The 21973-nt window shown below is 45.2% G+C and overlaps 2 protein-coding genes across 8 annotated transcripts in view; one reads left to right on the forward strand and one right to left on the reverse strand.

Annotated features, from left to right (window-relative positions):
* KIF11 (kinesin family member 11) overlaps positions 1-2026 on the reverse strand; it is a 40283-nt gene extending 38257 nt beyond the window's left edge. The window contains exons 1-2 of the mRNA XM_006113174.3: positions 1894-2026; positions 1592-1688 (exon numbers count right to left, since the gene is read on the reverse strand). Of these exons, the coding sequence (XP_006113236.2) occupies positions 1592-1668 (77 nt within the window). The 5' untranslated portion in view covers positions 1669-1688; positions 1894-2026. The remainder of the gene's footprint in view (positions 1-1591; positions 1689-1893) is intronic.
* A 73-nt stretch (positions 2027-2099) lies between these two features.
* IDE (insulin degrading enzyme) overlaps positions 2100-21973 on the forward strand; it is a 139896-nt gene continuing 120022 nt past the window's right edge. The window contains exons 1-2 of one of the 7 annotated variants that reach the window (XM_075935171.1): positions 2100-2236; positions 16214-16390. Coding sequence is in view for 2 of the 7 variants with exons in the window: in XM_075935169.1 (XP_075791284.1) it covers positions 16891-16988 (98 nt within the window). In the remaining 5 variants the exon portion in view is untranslated. Of the gene's footprint in view, positions 2237-16213; positions 16391-16442; positions 16703-16798; positions 16994-21973 lie in introns of those variants that run through there. The other 6 variants (XM_075935172.1, XM_075935177.1, XM_075935173.1 and 3 more) reach the window with 6 other exon arrangements.

The raw sequence follows: 21973 nt of genomic DNA on the forward strand, positions 1-21973 counted from the left end.
AATGGGACCTCTACGGGCAGTGGCGGGAGAAGCGCCTGTACCTCTGACCTGGACCTCAGCACTGCTAGGAGAAGCCCTGGAGCTGCCACAGCAGAAATACCTGCAACTCCCCTCCCCGAGCCTAGATGCTGTTGTGCGGTGTCCGCTCTCCTCACACACCAAACCTCTCACCTCCCAACCCTCACCCTCAGGCCTGAGCTCCTTCTCGCACTGTGAACCCCTCTTTCCCAGTCCCTGCTAGAGCCGTCACACCCTCCCTGCACCTTTACCCTCTGCCCCCCAACCAATTTTCCCCTCCCACACTCTGGACCCCTTGCCTCCACCACCACCACGCTTCTCCATATTGGTGCATATAATAAAATTAATGCCACAGACGCATAGGAATAATTTGGGGGAAACACTGAAGTCAACTTTGGACTTAACAAAAGAGCTATAAAAGCATCTCACTGAATTAGGTGACTGGTAAGAAAATGGCAGATGAAATTCAGTGTTGATGTGCAAAGTAATGCACATTTGGAAAATATGATACCAGCTGCCTGGTGAAAGGGAGGGCGAATGGAGCAAGCAGGGGCAGGGGCAGGGCCTCAAAGGGGCACGAATGAGGTGGGGGAAGTATTTGGGTTTGAGGTATATTCTGGATCCTACTTAAATTCAAAAAGTGATCTGGTGCTTAAAAAAGTTTGGAGACCCCTGTGTCTGCTCTGAGTCACTGAAATGGTATTTAATTCAATCGATTGGTTTAACTGACTGAAGGTTGTTAAACAAATTAAGCTGAGTACCACTTCAGGTGAATGGCTCCTTAAGACCAAGCCAGCTGTGGAGCTGACCTTTTCAAATATGTGACTGCCTCCTTAACAACACTGCCTGGGGAGACACTTGGCAACCCTTTTGAAATGTAATGGCGACCCATATTTGGGTTGTGGCCCATAGATTGGGAAACCCTGCAAGTGTACTATCACCACTGCAGTAGACTGGCTAATAAGTCAGAAAAGCAGTTCTCTTAGCATTGTAGTGCTAATAGCAAAGCTGTAACAAACTGGTTCTCCAATACAAAAGGCTAGCAAATGGGCCATCATCAGTTTAAGAGGCCGTTCTTTGGCAAAGAAATAGCTTGAGGGGGGAAAATAGTTGGGGCTCCCCTCCACAAAGGCTTTCCATCTCCTGAAACCACCTGGAGATGATTTACAAAAAAGGAAAAAGTACTATAAGAATGTTTCTAGTGCTGTGACTATGAAAAAAACTGGACTACAGAGCTGTGGTGCAAGGATACTGTTCGGCTAACGTTAACTTACGCTATAAGGGTTTCTTTAATATAGTTCAGTCATTTATCTTCTTGAAAAAGCACACTTCGCTAAGACATGGATTTGCAAATCTGAAGCTCGCCGTGTTTTGCACAACGTCTCACGAGATGTCCCAGACTTGAACGTCAGGAAGAGCTCTTAAAAATAAGCGCTCTAATTAAAGTGTCCCGCAGCCGTAACTACTTCGGCATGAACCCCCCCCCCCTTCTAATGCTTTCCACAGCTCTGATCGCAGGGCGCCTTGGGCGCTAGCTACGTGTGACAGAGACGCGCGCACCGGCCCCGCTCACCTGCATCTCACAACCACCTGGATGTTCTTTCCTTTCTCCTCTTTCTTAGCGCCGCCCTGGGAGCTCACGGCCGCCATGGTGAAGCGGCGCGGGGAGCCTGCGAAGGGGAGGGAAGCTGTGAGCGCGGACAGACCCGGCGGCGCCCTACGCGAACGGGAACCCAGCGCCGCGCACAGCGGCAGCCGATGGGCGCATCGAAGTGCGACGGAGCCCCGAGCTCAGGCGGGGTCCCTGGGCAAGGGGGGGCCAAGCCGCCCCGCAGCAACTAGCGCGCCGCGCCTCCCGCCCAGCCCGGGACTCACCTACTGCCCAGCTCGCTCAATGTCGCTACGCGCCTAGCCAGGGGCGCCCCTTTCTCCCGACAACTTTGAACCTCGCGCCAGCAACTCCGCAGCCAATCAACGGAAAGCCGCGCGGGGCAGCATGGGACTCTTTTTAAATTTCAGGAACTTGAGGGGCAGAGTTGCATATTAAGTGACGTCACGCAGGCGTGCGGACGGCGTCCAGGAAACAATGGGTGCTGGGATGGGTGAGCCTCTTCCTCGAAGCATTGCATGCTGGGAGTGGTAGTATCTGCCTGCATGTGGTTCCCGGGGACGCATTGCTGGCGTGCTATGCACCAGATTTGTAGACTCCTGCAGTCAGGTCTGTATCCTGAACGCCTGTGTGATCTGTGGCCCAAGCGGGCGTTGTATAACTGTTGTCAAAGGCGGGCTGGAGGACGTCACACCTGTATTCCCTGGCTGTAAAGGGTATTTAAGTCACAGGAAGCCATGCAATGTAACTCTGGATAAAGCTGTTCTGGTTCATCAGGGGGTAGCCAGTTAGTCTGTACAGGATACATTACAAAAAACCAACAGATGGTCTGGTAGCACTTTATGGACTAACAAAATATATAGATGGTACCATGAGCTTTCGTGGGCACAGCCCGGGGTTGTTTTTCTTTCTGTACAAGAGCGATGCACAGAGGCTCCTGTCATTCAGTGTCTTGCCCCTCCCTTTGCTGTGCTACAGGAAGCAGAATAAGGATGCTTTTCTATCTTTCAACAGTGTTGGTTTTAGCTCTGTAATAATGTATTAATCTTTAGGGTCTACTTTCAACACAACATAGTAGAAGCAGCTGCCTCACACTGATGGACTTAGTCACTTTATTGACTTGCTTTCAGATAGCAGTTTCATTACTAAAAATAATAGGTATGGACTAAGAGCCTAAACAAATAAAATAGAATTGCACAATAAGGAGCATGGCTAAAATCCTGATGTGCTGTATAGTAATGGGCTGAGGGGTGCAGTTGGGTGATTACAGCTCTTTCACTGACCACAGCAAAGAAAAAATGAATTCCATTTTTGCAAGGATGTATTTTTATTTGGCAAATGACATGAAACAACCTCATTTTACTACCTCTGAAGATTTTAAAGAATGTTTGTAAGAGCCAAGCAAAAGATGTTGCAGTCTCATACAAAGGGGCTAAAGACAAGACATAAGAGTCATGCACGTATAATATCTTTTATATATAAAAGGACATTACTATTGAGCTGCTAGTCTAATCCTAAACGAATGGTACTAGCTAATTCTAAAAATAGGCTGAGGACCACAAAAAGCAAAGACCAAAATCAATAGAGACTTTACACTGATTAATAAAGGTTTAATTTGCAGGCTTTTTGAGGCAGTATTGGCCTCCACATAACATTTGAGTGTAAGAGTGCCACTAAAATGAGATACAATCTGCTTATACATTACATATTAAAAATACTACATTTAATTGGCAAGCAAAATAACTTTATTTTAAAGTTAGTAATGCAAGATTTATAGTTACCCTTGCAATCTTATTTCTTCCCCTTTGTTTGTCAAACCTTGTCACTGAATGAGGAAGGGGTCATGTAGAAAAAGCATGTAATCATGTAATTAACTAAATGATATCATATGCAAACGGGCATCAAATTAGGCTATACAGGAGACTATAGCTCTAGCATGTTCTAACTTTCTAGTTTTACAAACCAAATTTTGCCACCAAAATAACTTTCTTTTAATGAAGGGTAATTTCCTAGGTGTGGCATTTTTTTAAGAAAAACTAAAATCACAGAAGCAAATTCTAGCTGGTTTATGGAAATGAGAAAACAAATAGATACAAAACCAACATTGAGTACAACTGCATTCTGATTGAGTAAGCCCTTATTCACAGCCACCTTATGCATACTGTACCTGCTAAGCATAAAAATAATTTGCACAGGGAATTGTCAGGGCTATGGCGTGACCAAGATAGCAACAACTATTTGTACATAAACATGTACATTGTGTATCATCACCTACACTTTATTACATCCTTTTGCAATACTCACTGTGGAAGAGAAGGCTGGGTCTGAAAATTAACTTCTACCATCTGCTCCAAATTCTGGCTGCTGCAGTTTCTTTTTTGGTATTCAAGTATGTACAGCTGTGATGGAATGTCATAACAGCATGCTCCTGAATTTGGGTCATATATAAAATAATACAATTACTGGAAAAATACATCTGTGAACAGATTAGAGCCCCTTCAAATTCCCATTTAAATCATAATAATCTATTTAATAGGAATTAGATCAGGCTTCTGGCTACTTAGGCCTTCTCTATGCTAGGAAAAATGGTACTTTAGTCAGTCAAACTATCAATATGCAGGGCTCACCAAGTGGCGGTGAGCCCCGCTTGCCAGCCAGGTGGAAGCGCACGCTGCGCATGCACTGACCGCACTGCGCGGCCGCACCGGGTTAAAATCTACTCGCCACGGGTGAGTAGATTGCCTGATTTGTTGAGCCCTGTCAATATGATTGAAAAACACAATTTAAAACAAGTGTGCACGCAGTTTAACACCTTTATCTCTATTTTTAAATCAGTTTATAACCTAAGCAGAAACTTTTTTCCTAATCTAGACAAGACAGAAGACACAAAATGAACAACAAGAAAATGGTATTTTACAAATAAATATAATAATTTTTAAATTGGGAAAGAGGTTCAAAAGTAGTTGGATAATAATAGGTGTTTAGGAAGCTGATCCTAAAAGTTAATATCAACTGTAGCAAACATATTTCATTTATTTAAAAACCAGAAATGACATTATAGAAAAATAAATAATAAAAATACAAAAATATCAAAATTAAGTTATTCATACCAATTTAAAGAATATATTGATTTCTGGGGTGATGAATATAAACATTTATTGACCAAAGAGATAAATATTGACTGAACATAAGAATGGTCCTATTGGTCAGACCAGTACTCCATCTAGCCCATTACTCTGTCTTCAGAGGTTTCAGAGGGAATGAATAGGACAGGGCAATTACTGAGTGATTCATCCCCTGTTGTCCAGCTCCAGCATTTGGCATCTAGAGGTTTAGGGGCACCCAGAGAATGGGATTCCATCCCTGATCATTTTGGCTAATTGCCTTTAATGGACCTATTATGATCTGGCCCTCTGCTGTGGGGTTCAGCTGACCATTCCACATGGCAAGCTGCAGGGTTTGGTCCTGTGCAGGGGCCCTGGCAGCTGGCTGCTCAGCCCCACGTGGAGGGTTTCGGGTCCCAGCTGCCTGTCTCTGTGCAGTGGGGTCTGGGCCCTGTTGCCTGACCCTGTGTGTCAGTATTAGGGATGTCTGAGTGTAAATGACTCACCATTTAACAGATAAGCAAATGCTTATCAGCAGGGCTCGACAATTTAGGTAATCTACTCGCCAAGCCCAGCACGGCGCCACAGCTGGCGAGTGGGCTGGTGATTGGGGCTCGCTGCGGCTTGGCGAGCCCTGCTTATCGGTTAACGGTGTCGTTTACCCTCAGCGGTACCTAAGGAACTCCAAAATAAGGTAGAGGACCTGCCTTTTGATAGGCAAACCCTGTTTGCTGAAAAGATTGATCATGTCCTTTACTCTGGTAAAGACTCATGCACAATGCTCAGGACTCTCGGCATGTATACACCACCATACCATCATAGAAGATACACACCATACCAAAGGCAGAGGCCTTTTTCATACGCACCTTCACAGGCACGCCAGTACAACCCTCAACGACTCAGGCAGTGTCCCCAGAGGCTGCCAGACCAGCACATCAACAACCATGCAAGCAGCAGGTTTGACGCGTGCATCAAGGGACTGCAAACCATCTAGCTACTGCCCACTCACAATGCCACCACTGCGGTCTTCCATCACCGTTTAAGGCTCTTTCAACACCGCTGGGCCACAATAACATCAGATCGATGGGTCATGCAGCTTATAACATCAGGCTACGTGATTCCCTTTATGTCCCCCCACCACCAACCCTCCTCCTCCGTCCCTCTTCAGGGACCCATCTCATGAATCTTCTCTCAAACAGGAGGTGGCTCATTTACTCAACATTGGAGCAATAGAGAGGGTACAGGAGGCCTTCCAGGGAGGGGTTTCTACTCCCACTATTTCCTAACAGAAAAAAAATCTGGGGGTTGGAGACCCATATTAGATCTTCGATGGCTGAATCAGTACCTTCGCAAGCAGCGCTTCAAATGGTGACACTAACAACGATCGTACCAGCACTCGAGCATGACGATTGGTTTGCATCTCTCGATTTACAGGACGCTTACTTCCATAGTACCGTTCACCCGGCTCGCAGGCAATTCCTCCACTTCCTGGTAGGTGCTGACCACTACCAATACAAGGTCCTTCCATTTGGCCTATCATCAGCCCCCAGGGTTTTCTCCAAAACAATGGCGGTAGTCCCGGCCTTCCTTCGTCGTCTAGGGGATCATCATTTTTCCCTATCTCTACGACTGCCCCTCAGAGCTCTCTCTTTCGATGAGGCATTACGAGCAGTCAACATGACAAGGTCTTTGTTCGATGCCTTGGGTTGGGTCTCATAATCAACATCCAAAAGTCGTCCCTCATACCACAACTATCTATAGAGTTCACAGGAGCCTGCCTCAACTCCATTACGGCGTGTGCTTACCTACCTGCTTCCAGACTTCATGCCATCCAAGATCTTGTGCAGATCCTTACTACGAGTCCCACGGTTCCTATACTTACCTGCCTGCAGAGCTCTTAGGCCACATGGCAGTGACAACATACATCGTAGCAAATGCAAGGCTGCACTTACAATGTCTCCAACATTGGACATCCATGATATACGCTCCTCACAGACATGAGGTACACAGAATGGTGGTCGTACCTACCATAGTCAGACAATCTCTGAAATGGTGGCCTATCCCCCACAACATGTTCACAGCTATACCGTTCCACTGACCCCAGCCTACTGTCCCCTACTCGGCTGGGGAGCTCATATACAAAACAGGCAAGTTCAAGGCCGCTGGTCCCCCAACGAATCTCTCCTCCACATAAACTTGCTCGAGCTCCAAGCTGTCTCCAATGTCTGCAAAGCACTTTCTCCCACTTATCCGCAACCAAGGAGTACAGATACACACAGACAATATGACAACAGTCTATTACATAAACAGACAGCCTATACTGGAACAGGATACTAAACTCCAAGAGGCTCTGGGAGACAGACCCATAGTCTCCTATAGACAACCACCTAACCTCAAGATGATTGTTACCAACAACCACAGGACATACCACACTAATACCAACTCTGGTACCTTCCCTTGCAACAAACCCCGTTGCCAGCTTTGTCCACATATTCACTCTGCTGATACCATTATTGGACCTAACCAAGTGAGTTATAAGATCAAGAACACATATTCCTGTGCATCCAGAAATATAATTTATGCTATCATGTGCCGAAAGTGTTCGTCTGCTATGTACATTGGACAAACGTCTGACACTTCGCCAAAGGATCAATGCCCACAAAACAGATATTAGACAGGATCACAAAGAAAAAACAGTTTCTTGCCATTTCAACCAGAAAGGACACTGTCTCAACGACTTAATTACCTGCATCCTGCTTCAGAAGCCTTTTAAATCTGCACTTGAAAGGGAATCCTCTGAACTGTCATTCATGCTAAAATTCGACCCTCTAAGCGGGGGGCTCAGCAAAGACTCTGGCTATCTTACCCATTACAAAGATAGCCTCCCCAATTATCACCTCTAATACCATTAGCTCACAGACATTTATTTACCTTCTCTCCTCCCCCCCGCATCCCCCTTCTGTTCTGAAATTTGATTTGTCCTTTTCATATGTATTCAGTTTTTTTTAATTGTATCCTTTGGTATATATGGTTGTGACTATTTTCTTCCACTATTTGATCTGAGGAAGTGAGTCTGGCCCACGAAAGCTCATCACCTAATAAACCATCTTGTTAGTCTTTAAAGTGCTATATAGTCCTGTATTTTGTTTCAGCTACACCAGACTAACATGGCTACATTTCTATCACTATATAAACAGACAGGGAGCTCATTCCCACTCCCTTTGCATGGAAGCTGTACGCTTGTGGAACTTCTGCAACCAACAAAACGCAGCAGCCTACCTTTCTGGGGAGGACAACATCATGGCAGATGAGCTCAGCGGGTGCTTTGCCCAACAACACGAATAGGAACTACAACCAGACGCTCTTTGCACACTAGTCGACCATTGGGGCCACCCGTCGGTGGACCTCTTCACTACACAGTACAACGTGAAGTGCGTGTAATATTGCTTGAGGGCATGCATCGGCCACGCATCCAGAGGGGACGCTTTCCTCTGCAACTGGGGTCATCGTCTCCTATATGCATTTCCTCCCATTCCCCTAATTCCCAAGGTCCTGGAGAAGGTAATTATAGGCAAAGCCAAAGTGATTTTAATAGCACCATTCTGGCCGCGCCATACTTGGTTTCCTTACTGTCCGAGACAGAACATCAGAAATGGCTGCCCGTCGCAGGGAGCCATAGCCTGTAATACCTCTAAGGCTGGTATAGGGGGCTCTGTCTGTGAGGTGGAGTGTTTTCCATATAAGGGCATGTAAATTAATGATCTTCCCCTGCTCGCTCCACCCATTGCAGTGAAAGATCAGCCAGTGGGCTGACTTGTGCTCAGGCCTGCTACTCCACCCACTGCAGCAAAAACCAACCTATGGGGTGATAAGTTCACAGGCAATAAAACAGGCAGGCAGCCCCTCTCTCACGGGGGATTCGCATGGAGTGAACACCTGGCCTGATCACCCAGACGCCTTGCACCCCCTGCTCTCGAGTCTTACTGAGCGTACTCCGAGTTGGTCGACCCGAGTGGAGATAGTTTATGAGCATGTGACCGGTACTTGTGTTCCTGCTGTCTCCAGAACTGGTATAACCCCCCCCCCCCCCCCCCGCCATCATCCCTATCCTAATTGATTTTTTAGTTGTCCTTATTGCTTGTCAAGTGACAGTGGCTAAAAAGTTACTAAGTTAGTTTATAAATAGTTGTGGTTTAGGTTTTTTACTGTTTCCTTGTATAAAGGTGTGTAAATAATCAGCCCTATGAACAATACCAGTGTTAATTCAACTGTTCCTAACCCCTGGGCAGTTATTGGGAATTATTGTGATTTAGAAAAGCCTCAGGGAATTGTTTTGTGTTGTCTGGCAATCTGCTTAATTTTTGTTCTGATGATTGTCTGGCGCCATCAAAATAAAATCAGTTTGTGCTTTTTAAAACCCCAAGTTGTGGTCTCATCCTTTCTGGCATCCCTTTGAACCTCGTGTATTACGGGGACTGACACTTACCTGTTCTGTATGTTGCCCCATCCTCCATACCATCTTCCTAATTGACCTGATCTGCTGACACAGGATCGTGGGCAAATTCTACACCTGCAACTAGATCACTTCTCTCTGTCAGCCTGGCTCCTAATTGGTTCCAACAAAAGTAAATAAGTTGTTCCCAAGCGGTCAAGCATGTGCTATTATATAGCAGAAAATCTTCAACTCGTAATACTTACCTTCATAAGTGGCGAAGATTCAGAGAATGGTGCTCAGGCAAGAATCTAGACCCCAGCAAAACTTCTTTACACTTGATTTTGGACTATGTTTTATGCCTCAAGCACCCTGAGCTCGCCCTTTCATCTCTCAAGGTGCATCTGGCAGCCATTACAGCATTTCACCAACCTATTGATGGGTATACCGCCTTTTCCCATCCAACAAGAAGAAGATTCATGAAGGGCCTGACTAATCTTTTCCCTGAACACAGGAAATCTCCGGACCCGTGGAACCTAGACTTGGTCTTAGACTCGGTCTTAATGCGTCTGCCATTTGAGCCCTTGGCCACATTCGATTTCCGTACCTTAACCATAACGGTTGTGTTCCTCTTAGTGATCATATCAGCTCGTATAGTGGGAGAATTAGTGGTCCTCGTGGCTACTCCCCCCTATACCATCTTTACAGCACAGGGAGCCATTTTACATCCACAACCTTCATTTTTGCCCAAGGTTAACTCCCTTTGGCAGCTTTCCTAAAGGGAGTTCCCCTAAAAGACATTTGTCGAGCGGCCACTTGGTTGTCGGATCTCTCACTTGCAAAACACTACGCGCTATCAAACATACTTATGACCAGGGCTCGACAAATAATGAAATCTACTCGCCCATGGAAGAGCCGGGTTCGGGCGATCTGCGCATGCGCAGAATGATCTGCACATGCGCAGATGGCCGGACAGCACGGCTGGTGAGCAGGGCTTGCCATGGTTCGCCGAGCCCTGCTTATGACTGATGCAGCAGTAGCCACTGCAGTTCTTTCTACAGCGGCAACTCATTGACTCCAAACCCGCTGCCTTCAGTCCGGCTACTGCTGTGGAGTCACCCACAGTGGAGCACCCACGGGGACACTATCCGAAGAAGAAGAAGTTACTCACCTTGTGCAGTAACAATGGTTCTTCGAGGTGTATGTCCCCTGGGTGCTCCACGACCCGCCCTTCTTCCCTCTTCGGAGTCAGCTGTTTATGTCTTCCAGGCTTCGACCATCAGGAGGAACTGGCGGAGCTGGACCGCGTGACCAGAAATGGTGCGAAAAGCCGCAAGATGGCCACCGCGCATGCACGGTTCAGCAGACAACGGCTAAAAGAACTCCGATCTGAAGCGCCGGGATTAGCCTGAAATTCACAGAGCAGCACCCATGGGGACACACATCTTGAAGAACCATCGTTACTGCACAAGGTGAGTAACAACGTCTTTCCCTTTACAGAAACCATGTTGACATTTACCCAACAAATTATGTTCATTTATGCATCTGGTAATTTTATTCTTTGATAGTTTCAACTAATCTGAAGTAAGATTTACCAGTCTATAATTGTCAGGATCACCTCTAGAGCCCTTTTTAAATATTTGCGTCACGTCAGTTATCTTACAGTCATTAGCTACAGGAGTTGATTTAAAGGACGGGTTACAAATTGCAGTTAATAGTTCTGCTGTTTCACATTTGAGTTCTTTCAGAACTCTTGGGTGAATGCCATCTGGTTCCAGTGACTTGTTGCTGTTAAGTATATCAGTTTGTTCCAAAACCTCCTCTAATGACACCTCAATCTGGGACAATTCCTCAGATTTGTCACCTAAAAAGAATGGCTTAGATTTGGGAATCTCCCTAACATCCTCAGTTGTGAAGACCAAAGAAAGCATTAATTTAGTTTCTCTGCAATGATATAATTGTTTTTGAGTGCTCCTTTAGTATCTTGATCATTCAGGAGCCCCACGGGTTGCTTAGCAGGTTTCCTGCTTCTTCTGTATTTAAAAAATATTTTGCTATTACTTGCTATTATTGCTTTGAGTTTTTGGCTAACTGTTCTTCAAACTCCTTTTCTTATTATATTTTTTATATTTTAATTCACAAAACCATCCATGATAGTTATTAAATTGTTTGTCCTTAATTGTTTGTCATTAATTGGCAGATGCCACAAGACTGGACATCCAATTTGCTCCATAACAATCTGAAAAATACATTTTTGTTGTGTGTCTCAGAGGTTTACTTGATGCATTGCATCATATTATTCCACCATTGATTATTATCATTCTGATAGACTCCTTGATTGCTCATTCATTGCTTTTCCTCTACTGCCCATTTTCTCTTCTCCTCAATGACTCTGAGTCAGTGCACCCATTCTGTACTGCACCTCTCTCTTTTTCTTTCTCACAATTTGATGGCATCATCTATATCTAATGTCATGTTTGCATTCTTCTTAGTCTGAGTTGTTCTTTAGTAATCTCTGTGGTAGAATTCCAAAAATAAAGTCCACTTTTCCTTCACAGTAAACAGCTTGTCATCCAATATAGTATATTTATATACCTTATAATGATTAGCAGTTGCTTCGTCACATAGTTTATCAACATTGAAGTATCTCAGTGCAATAGATATCCATCTCTGCAACATCACTGTTGTTATTAGTAGTCAATAATCAGACTCCAGAGCATGGCTGGGCAAAATATGGCCTGGGAGCTCGATCTGGCCCACCAAGCCACCAGATCCAGCCCACAGACTACCCTGCTGGGACCCTTAGGTACACAACTGTTGCAGTTTAAAGCACAGTCCGTGCAGCTCTCTGCTCCGCAGGGAGGGGAAGGCTTCATGTGATCTCTCTGCCTCCAGCCGAATCCTAAGCTCCTATTGGCTGGAAACAACAGGCCAATAGGAACTGACCCGAGCCAATCTCTCAGCTCCTATTGGCTGGAAACAACCAGACAATAGGAGCTGAAAGATTGGCCTGGGAGAAGGGGGCAGCACCAGCCTCTTCACCCTACTGGAGCTGAGAGCCGGGAAGTTTAAAGTGATCTGGGGCTGCAGCAGGCAAGGAACCTAGCCTGCCTTGGGGGTGTTGCAGGGCTGCTGGCCAGGAGACATTTAGGTAAGTGCCTCCCAGCTGGAGCCTGCCTCAGGTACCCCAGCCCCTCCTGCACCCCAACTCCCTCCCCCAGGTCACTATCCAAACCCTCTGCACCACTCTGCCTCTGGTCACAACTCCCTCCCAGATCCTGTACTGTCTCCTACACACCTCTCCCAGACACCCTCCCAGACCCTGCACCCCATTCCCTTGCCCCAGGTCACCACCCAAACCCTCTGCAGTCTGCACCGCCTTTTCCCAGGTTACAGTTCCCTCCCAGACTTTGCCCCTCCTCCTAGAGCCCCTCCATCAGGTCAGAATCCTCTCCTGCACCCATATCCCTCCCTGTCCCTTCACCCCAATCACCTGACCCAAGTCACAACCCTTTCCTTCACCCAAACTCCCTCTCAGACTTCACACCATCTCCTGCACCCCAGTCTCTTAACCCGTGTGCCCTTCTGTGTCCAACCTCCATCTTAGACCCCACATCTCCTCCACAGAAAAGTGCATCTCTTGACCACTTTCCAAAAACTTGGAGTGGCCCCCTCACCAAAAATTATTGCCCACCCTTGCTCCAGAGCAAGATCAGTACTTCTAAATACATATATGCCCTAGATAAGTCAAATCACAGGTTTCTGAACTGTGATCCAAGGTTGTACGAAGGATATAACCATGTACAATTATGGCAATTCTTGTGCTGACACAAAGTAGCTGTTTAAAAATAGTTCATGTGTGGCAGCAAATTCTAATGGACACACACTATTATCTGATCACTCTTCTGGTAAATTGTGCTGTGCCAATACTGGTTCAAATCTAGTGCTATCATAACCAATTATTGTGTTCATATTAGGAATGTAATAGTGTAGTCAACTGACCGATTAACCAGTAAGCAAAAGCTTATAAGTTAATGCTATAGACTATATGCATTTCTCCCCTCCTCCTGCCAGTACATTTTTTAGCGGGCTGGCCAGCAGCTTGGCTCAGTCCTGGCTTGCGCCATGTCTGGGACCTATCTCCATTGGGGCTCTGCATTTAAAGTGTATTGGGAGCCAGGTGGACAGGCAGCCTGGCTTGGTTCTAGCTTGTGCTGGGTCCGGGAGCCCTCCACCCTGGACAGGGGCTGCTGCCACCCTGTGCTGCTTCCTCTTTATCAGAGGCAGCAGCACAGGGCAACAAGCAGCCAGTCCGCGAGGGATGCTGGTTTTTAAACTGGCTCCCCTCATGGACCAGCTCCTGCCTGGCACCCTGTGCTGCTATCACTGATAGACAACAGAACAGAGTGGCAGGGGGCTCCTTGGGAGTGGAGCCAGAGCACACTGGCAGCATTCATGAGGTAAATCGACAATACAATTAACCGATATTTAACATTCCTAGTTCATATTGCCTAAGATGACAACATGAAGTTGGGTTAATGTAATAGATACAGTGTCATCTAACATTACATAAAAAAACCCTTTTCAACATTAGATCTTGCATCATGATGCACTAATAACTACTGCACATCCTATCTTCAAACAGAAAATAGCAGCAATCAGTTGTGGAGAATAAGCTTGCCAAGCCAGTAGTGTAGGTTGCACCCTTGTGAGGACAGATTCAGAACAATAACAACGTGCCTATTAGATGTATCACAGGCATGTAACAATTGAAAGGTCTGATCAATGTGAGTCAGGCGCTGGCAGAGAACCAGCTTTTAAGCAGGCTCCCAGGGAGCCGCCCGCCTCCCACGCTGCTGCCTCCGATGTAGCAGCAGCAGTGCTCGGGGATGGGGGGCAGGAGGCTCCATGGGGACCAGTACTCATGAGGAGCTGGCTTAGAAGCTGTCTCCCTGTACACACTGGCTCCCACCTGCCCCCCTGTGTTCCTGCCTCTGTATCAGAGGCAGCAGTGCGGGGCAGGTGAGGGACAGGCAGCTCTGCAGGAACCAGTGCATACAGGGAACTGGCTTAAAAGAAAAATTCAGTGGTTACATGTTTACAAAATATAAAACAAACACTTTTTAACCTAACTACTCTGAATCCTTGGCAGGTAGCAGAAGATTTAGAAAAATTCTGATGCTTGGTTCTATTTTAAGTAACAGTTGAAACTGCTGAAGTTATATGTCCTTTTCTTCCACGTGTCAAATATGGACATGTTTTATGGCGATGGCTTGCCAGGCTGTCATCCAACCCTTGCACTTTATCTGGGATTGGGACCAGCACTAGGAACAAGTTCATTCTTCCCTACCCTAGCAGATGGAGTTAACGACTAATGTGTGAAACCACAAATGGCTTCATCTTCATTAAAATTTTGCCTCGTTAATTAACTTGAATTAGGGAACTTAATTTTTTTTGTCCCTAGTGAAAACAGTCCTGCAGTGGGGAGAGAGGACTGCCCATATGGAGTCCACTTCTACTCGTGCACTGCTAACTGTGAGATAGGTTGTGCAGGGGCATAAGGGGTGTTTTGCTAGATCACAATTTGGTACTACATATATGTTGAGATACTTTTTTACTTATTAATTTTGGTTAATATTTTCTTTGAGATTTAGTGAAAAGAGATAAGGGCATATGAAATACAAAAGAATCCAAGCTTATAGAATTCCATGAAGACAAATTTTTGATCCAAACCATATTAATGTAGAATCATAGGCAACTCATGGTAGCACCCAGAAGGTGCACTAGCCCCCTGTGTTCCTGCCAGAATTTTGATTGCTAAGGGGGGTGCTCCCTCATGCCCCTCCCTGATCCTCTGGCTGTCCCTCCCTGCACCCCTTCCCTGGCAGGCACTAATTGCCTATGTGTAGAACATTATAAGCCTTACATATGCTTAGAGAAACTTATAAAAAATTCTTAATGCTAACACTGAATCAGCTGCCTTTAACAGGATCTGAGGGTGTTCAGCATCTTTCAAAATTAGGTCTTGATATTCTAAGGAGCTGAACATTCTAACCCTGCTCCTGCAAAGTTATTAAGTGTGACCAATCTTACTTAAGTCAATGAGAACATGAATCCTGTTTTTGAAATCACATAATTTTGTCACTTTTTAAAACTTGTATCCATGGCTTGTCTTCATGGAGAACTAGCATCATTGGACATTTGAAATTTTAAAATTGAAACAGTTTTCAGTTATTGATGTACAGAAAGTGTTACTTGTCTTTCTAAACTTGAAAAATTATACTTTCCCCTATACTCATGATTTGAAAATGGCTCAATGGAGTTACTTAAAACTTTCCCCAAAACAGGAGAACCGCCAGGCAAAGTTGCACTTTACAAGGTATTTTTCCTCCCCGGGAAGTTATGAGCAAGAGAAAAAAGGAGTTATAATAAAACCCTTCTTATATTGCTTTCACTACTCCAAAAACTATACAAGTTTTTAGAAAAAGACTGTAAATCTAGAAAAGCACAGACCTGATAATCCAAAAACTTCTAGGACACTGGAAAAAAGCAGATTCTTAATGGGAGTTTGTTGTGTTAATGTCTTTCCCTAGGTGAGCTGAAGATTTTGCCCTCTGTTTTTGCTGAAACAGACTAACAGGGCTACCCCTCTGAAGCCTTTCATCTGAAGAAGCGGGTTGTACCTAGGAAAGCTCATACCACCATCTACATCCTGGGTTCCCAAACTGGGGGGGGGGGGGGGGTGAAGAACTTCCAGGGGGCGTGAGGTGTCCCACCCACACTCACCCCGTCAATCCCACCCCAAGTTTTGCTGCTTTTTTTTTTGGGGGGGGGGCATGAGGGTTTCTCAAAAATCAAAAAGGGGCTGTGATGCTGAAAAGTTTGGGAACCACTTTTTTGTTGGTCTGTAAGGTGCTTCAGGACCATTTGCTGTTTTTTTAAGTTTCCTCTGAAACCTGTTTCATTTAAGACCTTTTAAATCAGTTATACAAAATGTCACGGCAGCTAATGAAATAAAATTATAAAGACTCGTTTGCTTACTTTTACCAGCAAGAAAACAAAGAGATCTCTGGAACATGATGCTGTGAAGTCTGTGAACTTGGCAGGCACTGAGGAGGAGACTTTAACGCACTGAACCGGTGGGAGAGGGAGTAATGCACACGGAGTACCAGTGATACATGCAGTGAGCGTGACACAGCGGAGGTGAGCACGCGTGTCGCATGGCCGGTGAGTGCCACACATATAGCGAGAGTTACACACGCAGTGAACATGAGAATCCGACACAGTCACATGCCCGGCGCGTGCGAGAGCGGGCCGGTTCCGCCGCACGGAGCGTGAGTGTTACACACCCGCAGCGTGAGTGGCCGTGCCGGGGCCCTTCGCTCCTCGCTGCAGCAGCGCTTCCTTCCCGGATAGGGCAGCCCCCGGCAGCACTACGTGCTTCCCCGGCTCGCTGCGCCAGCCCTCCCCGCCAGAGGCCCCGGCTCGCTCCCCTGCGCCGCCCGCCTCCGCTGCAGCCACCCCCCACGGCAGCCTCAGGTAGGTTACCGGAGTGCGGCCTTGGTAGGCCCGGCGGGGCCAGCGCACGCCGAGGCGCTGGGCAGGGGGGATTGGCTGGCGAGTGCGGAGCAGACGTGAAGATGGCGCCTCTGCCGGCCAGATGGCTGAGGAGCAACTTCCCCTGAGAGGGGCGGGCGGAGGCTGGCCTTTGGCAGTGGGGCCGGGATATGCGACGGTGGCAGCTCCCTCTTCTCAGCAGGATTCTGATCTTGGCTAGCACCGGTGCTTCACGGCCTTCTCTGCAGCAGCGGCTCCGCCTGCCCGGGTATAGTGTGTTGTGTGCGGGATTGTGGAGGTGTGGGGACCCCTCGCCTTTTTCGGTGGTGGGCCCTCTCCTGTTGTGTAAGAGGCTCTGGGGTGGTGTGTCGGAGCCCCCCCCCTCTTGTTGTGTATGTTTTAACAGGCTCCATATGATTTGGGAGCTCGTGAATCAGCATTAATGTGTCTGCCTGCTACTAAAGGGAGTGGCGGCGCAGGGGAGTCTCCGTGAGAGAGAATTAGGGAGGTAACGTCCTCCCCGAAATGTGTCTGCAGTGAGATTTATCGTGCTGCAGAGAGCGAAGAGAGGGTGGAACGTCCTGAGAGCACTCTACTCGTAGGTTTGAGAGTGCTGGAAAAAGGTGGCTGACTAGCTAAATGTGTGAACACATCACTTCTCTGCTCGTGTCTGCTGAGTGCTGGGGTAGACTTGGGTACTTTCAGGAAGCTGGTAATATACCTTGTATTGTTGAACTCTTCATGAAGGCTTTAGTACTGCAGCACACCATGTTGTAATACATACATAAACGCATTTTTGCCTGTGTGTGTGATTTATTTTATTCCAAATAACTTAACATTTAGAAAATTTGACATTTAGTAGGGCTGGAGTGTGTAAGTATTTCTTGTACAGAGAACTTACTCTTATTTTAAAAATCGAGGTTCAGAGCACACTGTGAGCTATTATGGTTTAACATTGTTTTCCCCAAACCAATTGTGTTTTGCTAAATTGTAATATTTGTTTCATAACTTATTACATCTATCTGCAGAATAAACAGGATGTACATTTCAACATAAACTAGTTTTTCAGTTGTCAATGTTAGTATTTATGGGATGGTTGATGGGAGGTGCTTCACTACATAATAAGATAATTGCTGGTCAGAATGGCATGGAATTAATTTTCATACTTCTGTGTGAGTTATCTAGTTTAGATAGCAAACTTTAAATACCTTTATTGAGAGAAAAGACTAGTAACTGGCCTATCTGGAAAGCAGGTTTTGTCTAAAGCCGGTGTTTTCCTTTAAACAGCATTGGGTGACTGATTGCTGTCATTGTGTCAGATTTTTAGGGACAAAGTTAATATTCATAGATATTTATGCAGTATCATAAGTGTATAGAGTACTCTATAAAGTACAGAAAATGATACTCTTTCCACAGAAGAGCTTATAGTTGAACACACATGAGAATGCACTTGAACTGTTGTTCCATGTTATGTACAAAAGATTAATAAAGGGAGAGAGGGAATTTAGGTAATGAGAAGTGGAAGATTGTTTCTGGAAGGTGTAGACCCGCAGTGGAAGGAGTAGGGGGAAATGAGAACAGATGCAATTTGAAGCAAGATTGTGCAAGTAAAGGAGAGGAGGCTGAATTTGATATATGGTACAAAACAGGAAGTCAAAGAATAGTTAGAGCATTAGATGCTCGGCAGGGCTTTAAAAATCCACTTGCCTACAGTGAGTAAGAAACACTTCCAGGCAACGTCTACAGAAAGTAAGGTTTTATTTGGGGTGGAAAAAAGTTCTAGTTGTCATAATTACAAATATAAGCTTAAAAGGAGTGGTCCTGTAGCACCTTAGAGACTAACAAAAAAAAAAAAGATAGTTTAAACATACATATTTTTGTTAGTCTCTAAGGTGCTACAGGACCACTCTTTTTTAAGCTTTTTTTTTTTTTTTTTAAAGTTACAGACTAACACAGCTACTCCTCTGAGACTACCAAATATAGGTTAGTCCAGTGCTTTTTTGACTTGTTTTAAATAACTCCAGTGCTTTTTCTGTAGTAGTTGAAAATTTACCAGATTCTTGTCACTTTTTACTTCTGTTGGGAACCAAGTGGGCAGCAATAAAAGGGACAAGAAGCAGGTCAGTTGTTTCTTTTGAAAGCTGAAAATAGTCTTTAGAGACTTTTCCTGAAGGAGAGGACCCATGTTACTAGTTTTACTGCAGGAGAGAGGGGTAGGAGAACAGAGTACTCCTTTCTAGTCCCCAAATGGTGCTTCAAATTTCAGACCACTACAAGTTCAGGACTACAAGGGTACATCTAGACTACATCCCTCTGTTGGCAGAGGGATGTAAATGAGACACTTTGAAAGCGCAAATGAAGTGGGGATTTAAATATCCCATGCTTCATTTGCATAATCGCGTCATGGCGCTCTTTCGAACAAGCGCCATTTCAAAAGTAAAACTGCGGTCTAGACTCCGGAATACAGGATCTTTTGAAAAAGCCGGCCATTTTTGAAAGAACCATATCTAGACCATGGTTTTACTTTCAAAATGCCGCTTGTTTGAAAGAACATCATGATGTGATTATGCAAATAAAGTGCAGGATATTTAAATCCCTGCTTCATTTGCACTTTCAGAGTGCCTCATTTACATCCCTCTGTCGAAAGAGGGAAGTAGTCTAGACACAACACAAAAGATGGAGCTCACAAATATGACTCAGGAACAGCATTCTACGAAAAATATCCAAGCACCTTCCCTTTTCCCAGTTTCAAGGATTGGGGATAGGAAGGAAACTTGATTTCTCACCTTAGACACCTTACTTTTTAGTCATCTGTCTATATAGAGCATTCTTAAAACTGAAAACCCACTGGAGGAAGTGGAAAAAACAGATCAGCAGAGCCAAAGGAGTACCCATACATGAACTACTCCAAGACAGGCCAAGAAGAGAAAGCAACAGAATTCCATTTGTCATCACTTATAGCCCACAACTTAAGCCCCTCCAACGCATTAGTAACCTACAACCTATCCTGGAAAATGACCCCTCACTCTTACAGGCCTTGGGGGAAAGGCCAATCCTCGCCTACAGACAGTCCCCTGATCTCAAATAAATTATTTCTGGTAACCACGCAACACACCTCCATCATAATCATCCAGGAACCCACCCCTGCAATCAGCCCCAGTGCCAACTCTGCCCACACCTATTCAAGTGATTTCATCACTGGACCCAACAGCATCAGTCATTACATCAGGGGCACATTTTACTGCACATCCACTAATGTGATCTGTGACATCAAATTCCAGCAATGCCCCATTGCCATGTATATTGGCCAAGCTGGATAGTCTCTACGGGAAAGAATTAATGGACACAAATCAGATATTCGAAAAGACAACACACAGAAACCTGTTGGAGAAAACTGTAACCTGCCTGGGCACTCATTAATGGATCTCCAAGTCACCATATTGTTTCAAGCCAATTCCACAAGCCAAATACATAGAGAATGGTTGGAACTTAACTTCATTTATAAGTTTGATTCTCATCAGAATGGACTGAACAGGGATATTGGCTGGCTTGCACGCTACTTTCCACATACTAATGACTTAACCAACCAACCAACCAATGGAGGTGCTAACTGTTCAAGTTACAAGAGGCTGATAAGAACAATCTATTCACTATCTTTCTTTCTCCTTTTTTTCCCTCCTCCTTCCCCCACTTCCCTTATTTATTCTTGGATCTGGACTTTCAATACTGCAGTCGTGTGAAGAAATGGGTTGTGCCTACGAAAGCTATCAATACCATCTACATGATTTGTTCGTCTCGAAGGTGCTACTAGACTATTCGTTGCTTTTTAAGTTTTTCTAGTTGCAGACTAACTTGGCTACCCCTTTGAGGCTTTTGTCTATTAAAAGTTTACTACATTTGTTTCTAGCTGTTTATAAACAATTGGGTGGATAGGCTGAGAGAGTTTGGAGTAGGGATGTAAAAAGTAATTTAAAATGGTAACCTTCTTGCTGCTAAAAATCTTAGTGATTAAATGGTTACACTACAGTGTAGTCTCCCCATCTGAGCCCCACTTCCAGAAGTGAGTCTTTTTTGCTGAAGTGAAGCCAGCAGTTCGGCAGCCTCTGCTAGTCCCGCTCTTGGGGAACCACAGTAGTGGGTGGGGACTGGACCTGTAGTGGGAGGGACCAGGCTGGGTTAGTCCCATCGCAGACAGGGGCTGCTCTGGCCAGCCTGCCTGCGGCGGGTCTTGTAGGGCTGGACAGGCAAGAAGCTGCTCCAAGGTGGATGAGGAGCTGTGCTAGCCCCTACCAGTTAACAGGCTTACCTTCTACATTCCTAGTTTGGAGTGGGTTGGAAGATGGGTGTAGGTTTGCTGATCTGTGCTACAGAAAGGAGAAGTTGATCAGAGATTTGAGAAATGAGAGAGAAAATATGGTAGGAGTAGATAAGGATATTTCTCTTTCCCTCCATGACTCCCCTCCCCCCCCCCCCCAAAAAAAAAAAGTTCAAGAGAAAGAAGAAAAGGTATGTCATTATCTATTACAAGGAAGAAAAAAGAAATGGAGGGAAGCCAGAAACAAAGAAAAAGTACGTAAGTGCAAAAAACTAGCTGTAGCAAATTACTAATGCTCTTTTAGGCCCTAGTTTTATATATACATGCATGTGTTCAACTTTATGTATATGAGCAGTGCCATTGACTTAGGCAAGGCTCCTGCCAGGACAGAGGTCTTCCTGTGTCGAGTCCATTATACAATTAACCTGTAGGGGTAATAGACCAAAAATGAGAGCATGAATTAACACCTTCAAATTTAATTTTTTCTCCAGTTACCTCCCATTTAACAAAACAAAACAAACCTTCTCCTTCTTATGGATCCAAAATTACTACCTACAAGCCTTGCTCAGTTTCTCACTGACTTTACAACTCTCTCTCAATTGTCATCTAACCCTAAACCCAAACCTTTTATATATAGTTATTCCCTATCACATTAATCCCTCCATTAGACTTCCTCATTAGAGCCCTGCACAGATAGAAAATTTGTATTTTTATCTGCATCTGCAAAAATGAGCAATGGATATTCGCAGACTACCTCCTCCTGACCTTGCTCCCAGCACCGAAAACCTCTATGGAAGGGCAAATAAAGTCATTTAGTGGTAGTGATATCCGGGCATCTCCAGGAGCCGGGCTGCTTTTCTCTTTTGGTCATGTCTCTCTGGCTTATAGGGGTCTAACTTCAGCCTGGCACTCAACAATACAAGGTGGAGTGTCACTTT

Source organism: Pelodiscus sinensis, chromosome 8 (genome assembly GCF_049634645.1).
Source record: "Pelodiscus sinensis isolate JC-2024 chromosome 8, ASM4963464v1, whole genome shotgun sequence".
Taxonomy (NCBI): domain Eukaryota; kingdom Metazoa; phylum Chordata; order Testudines; family Trionychidae; genus Pelodiscus; species Pelodiscus sinensis.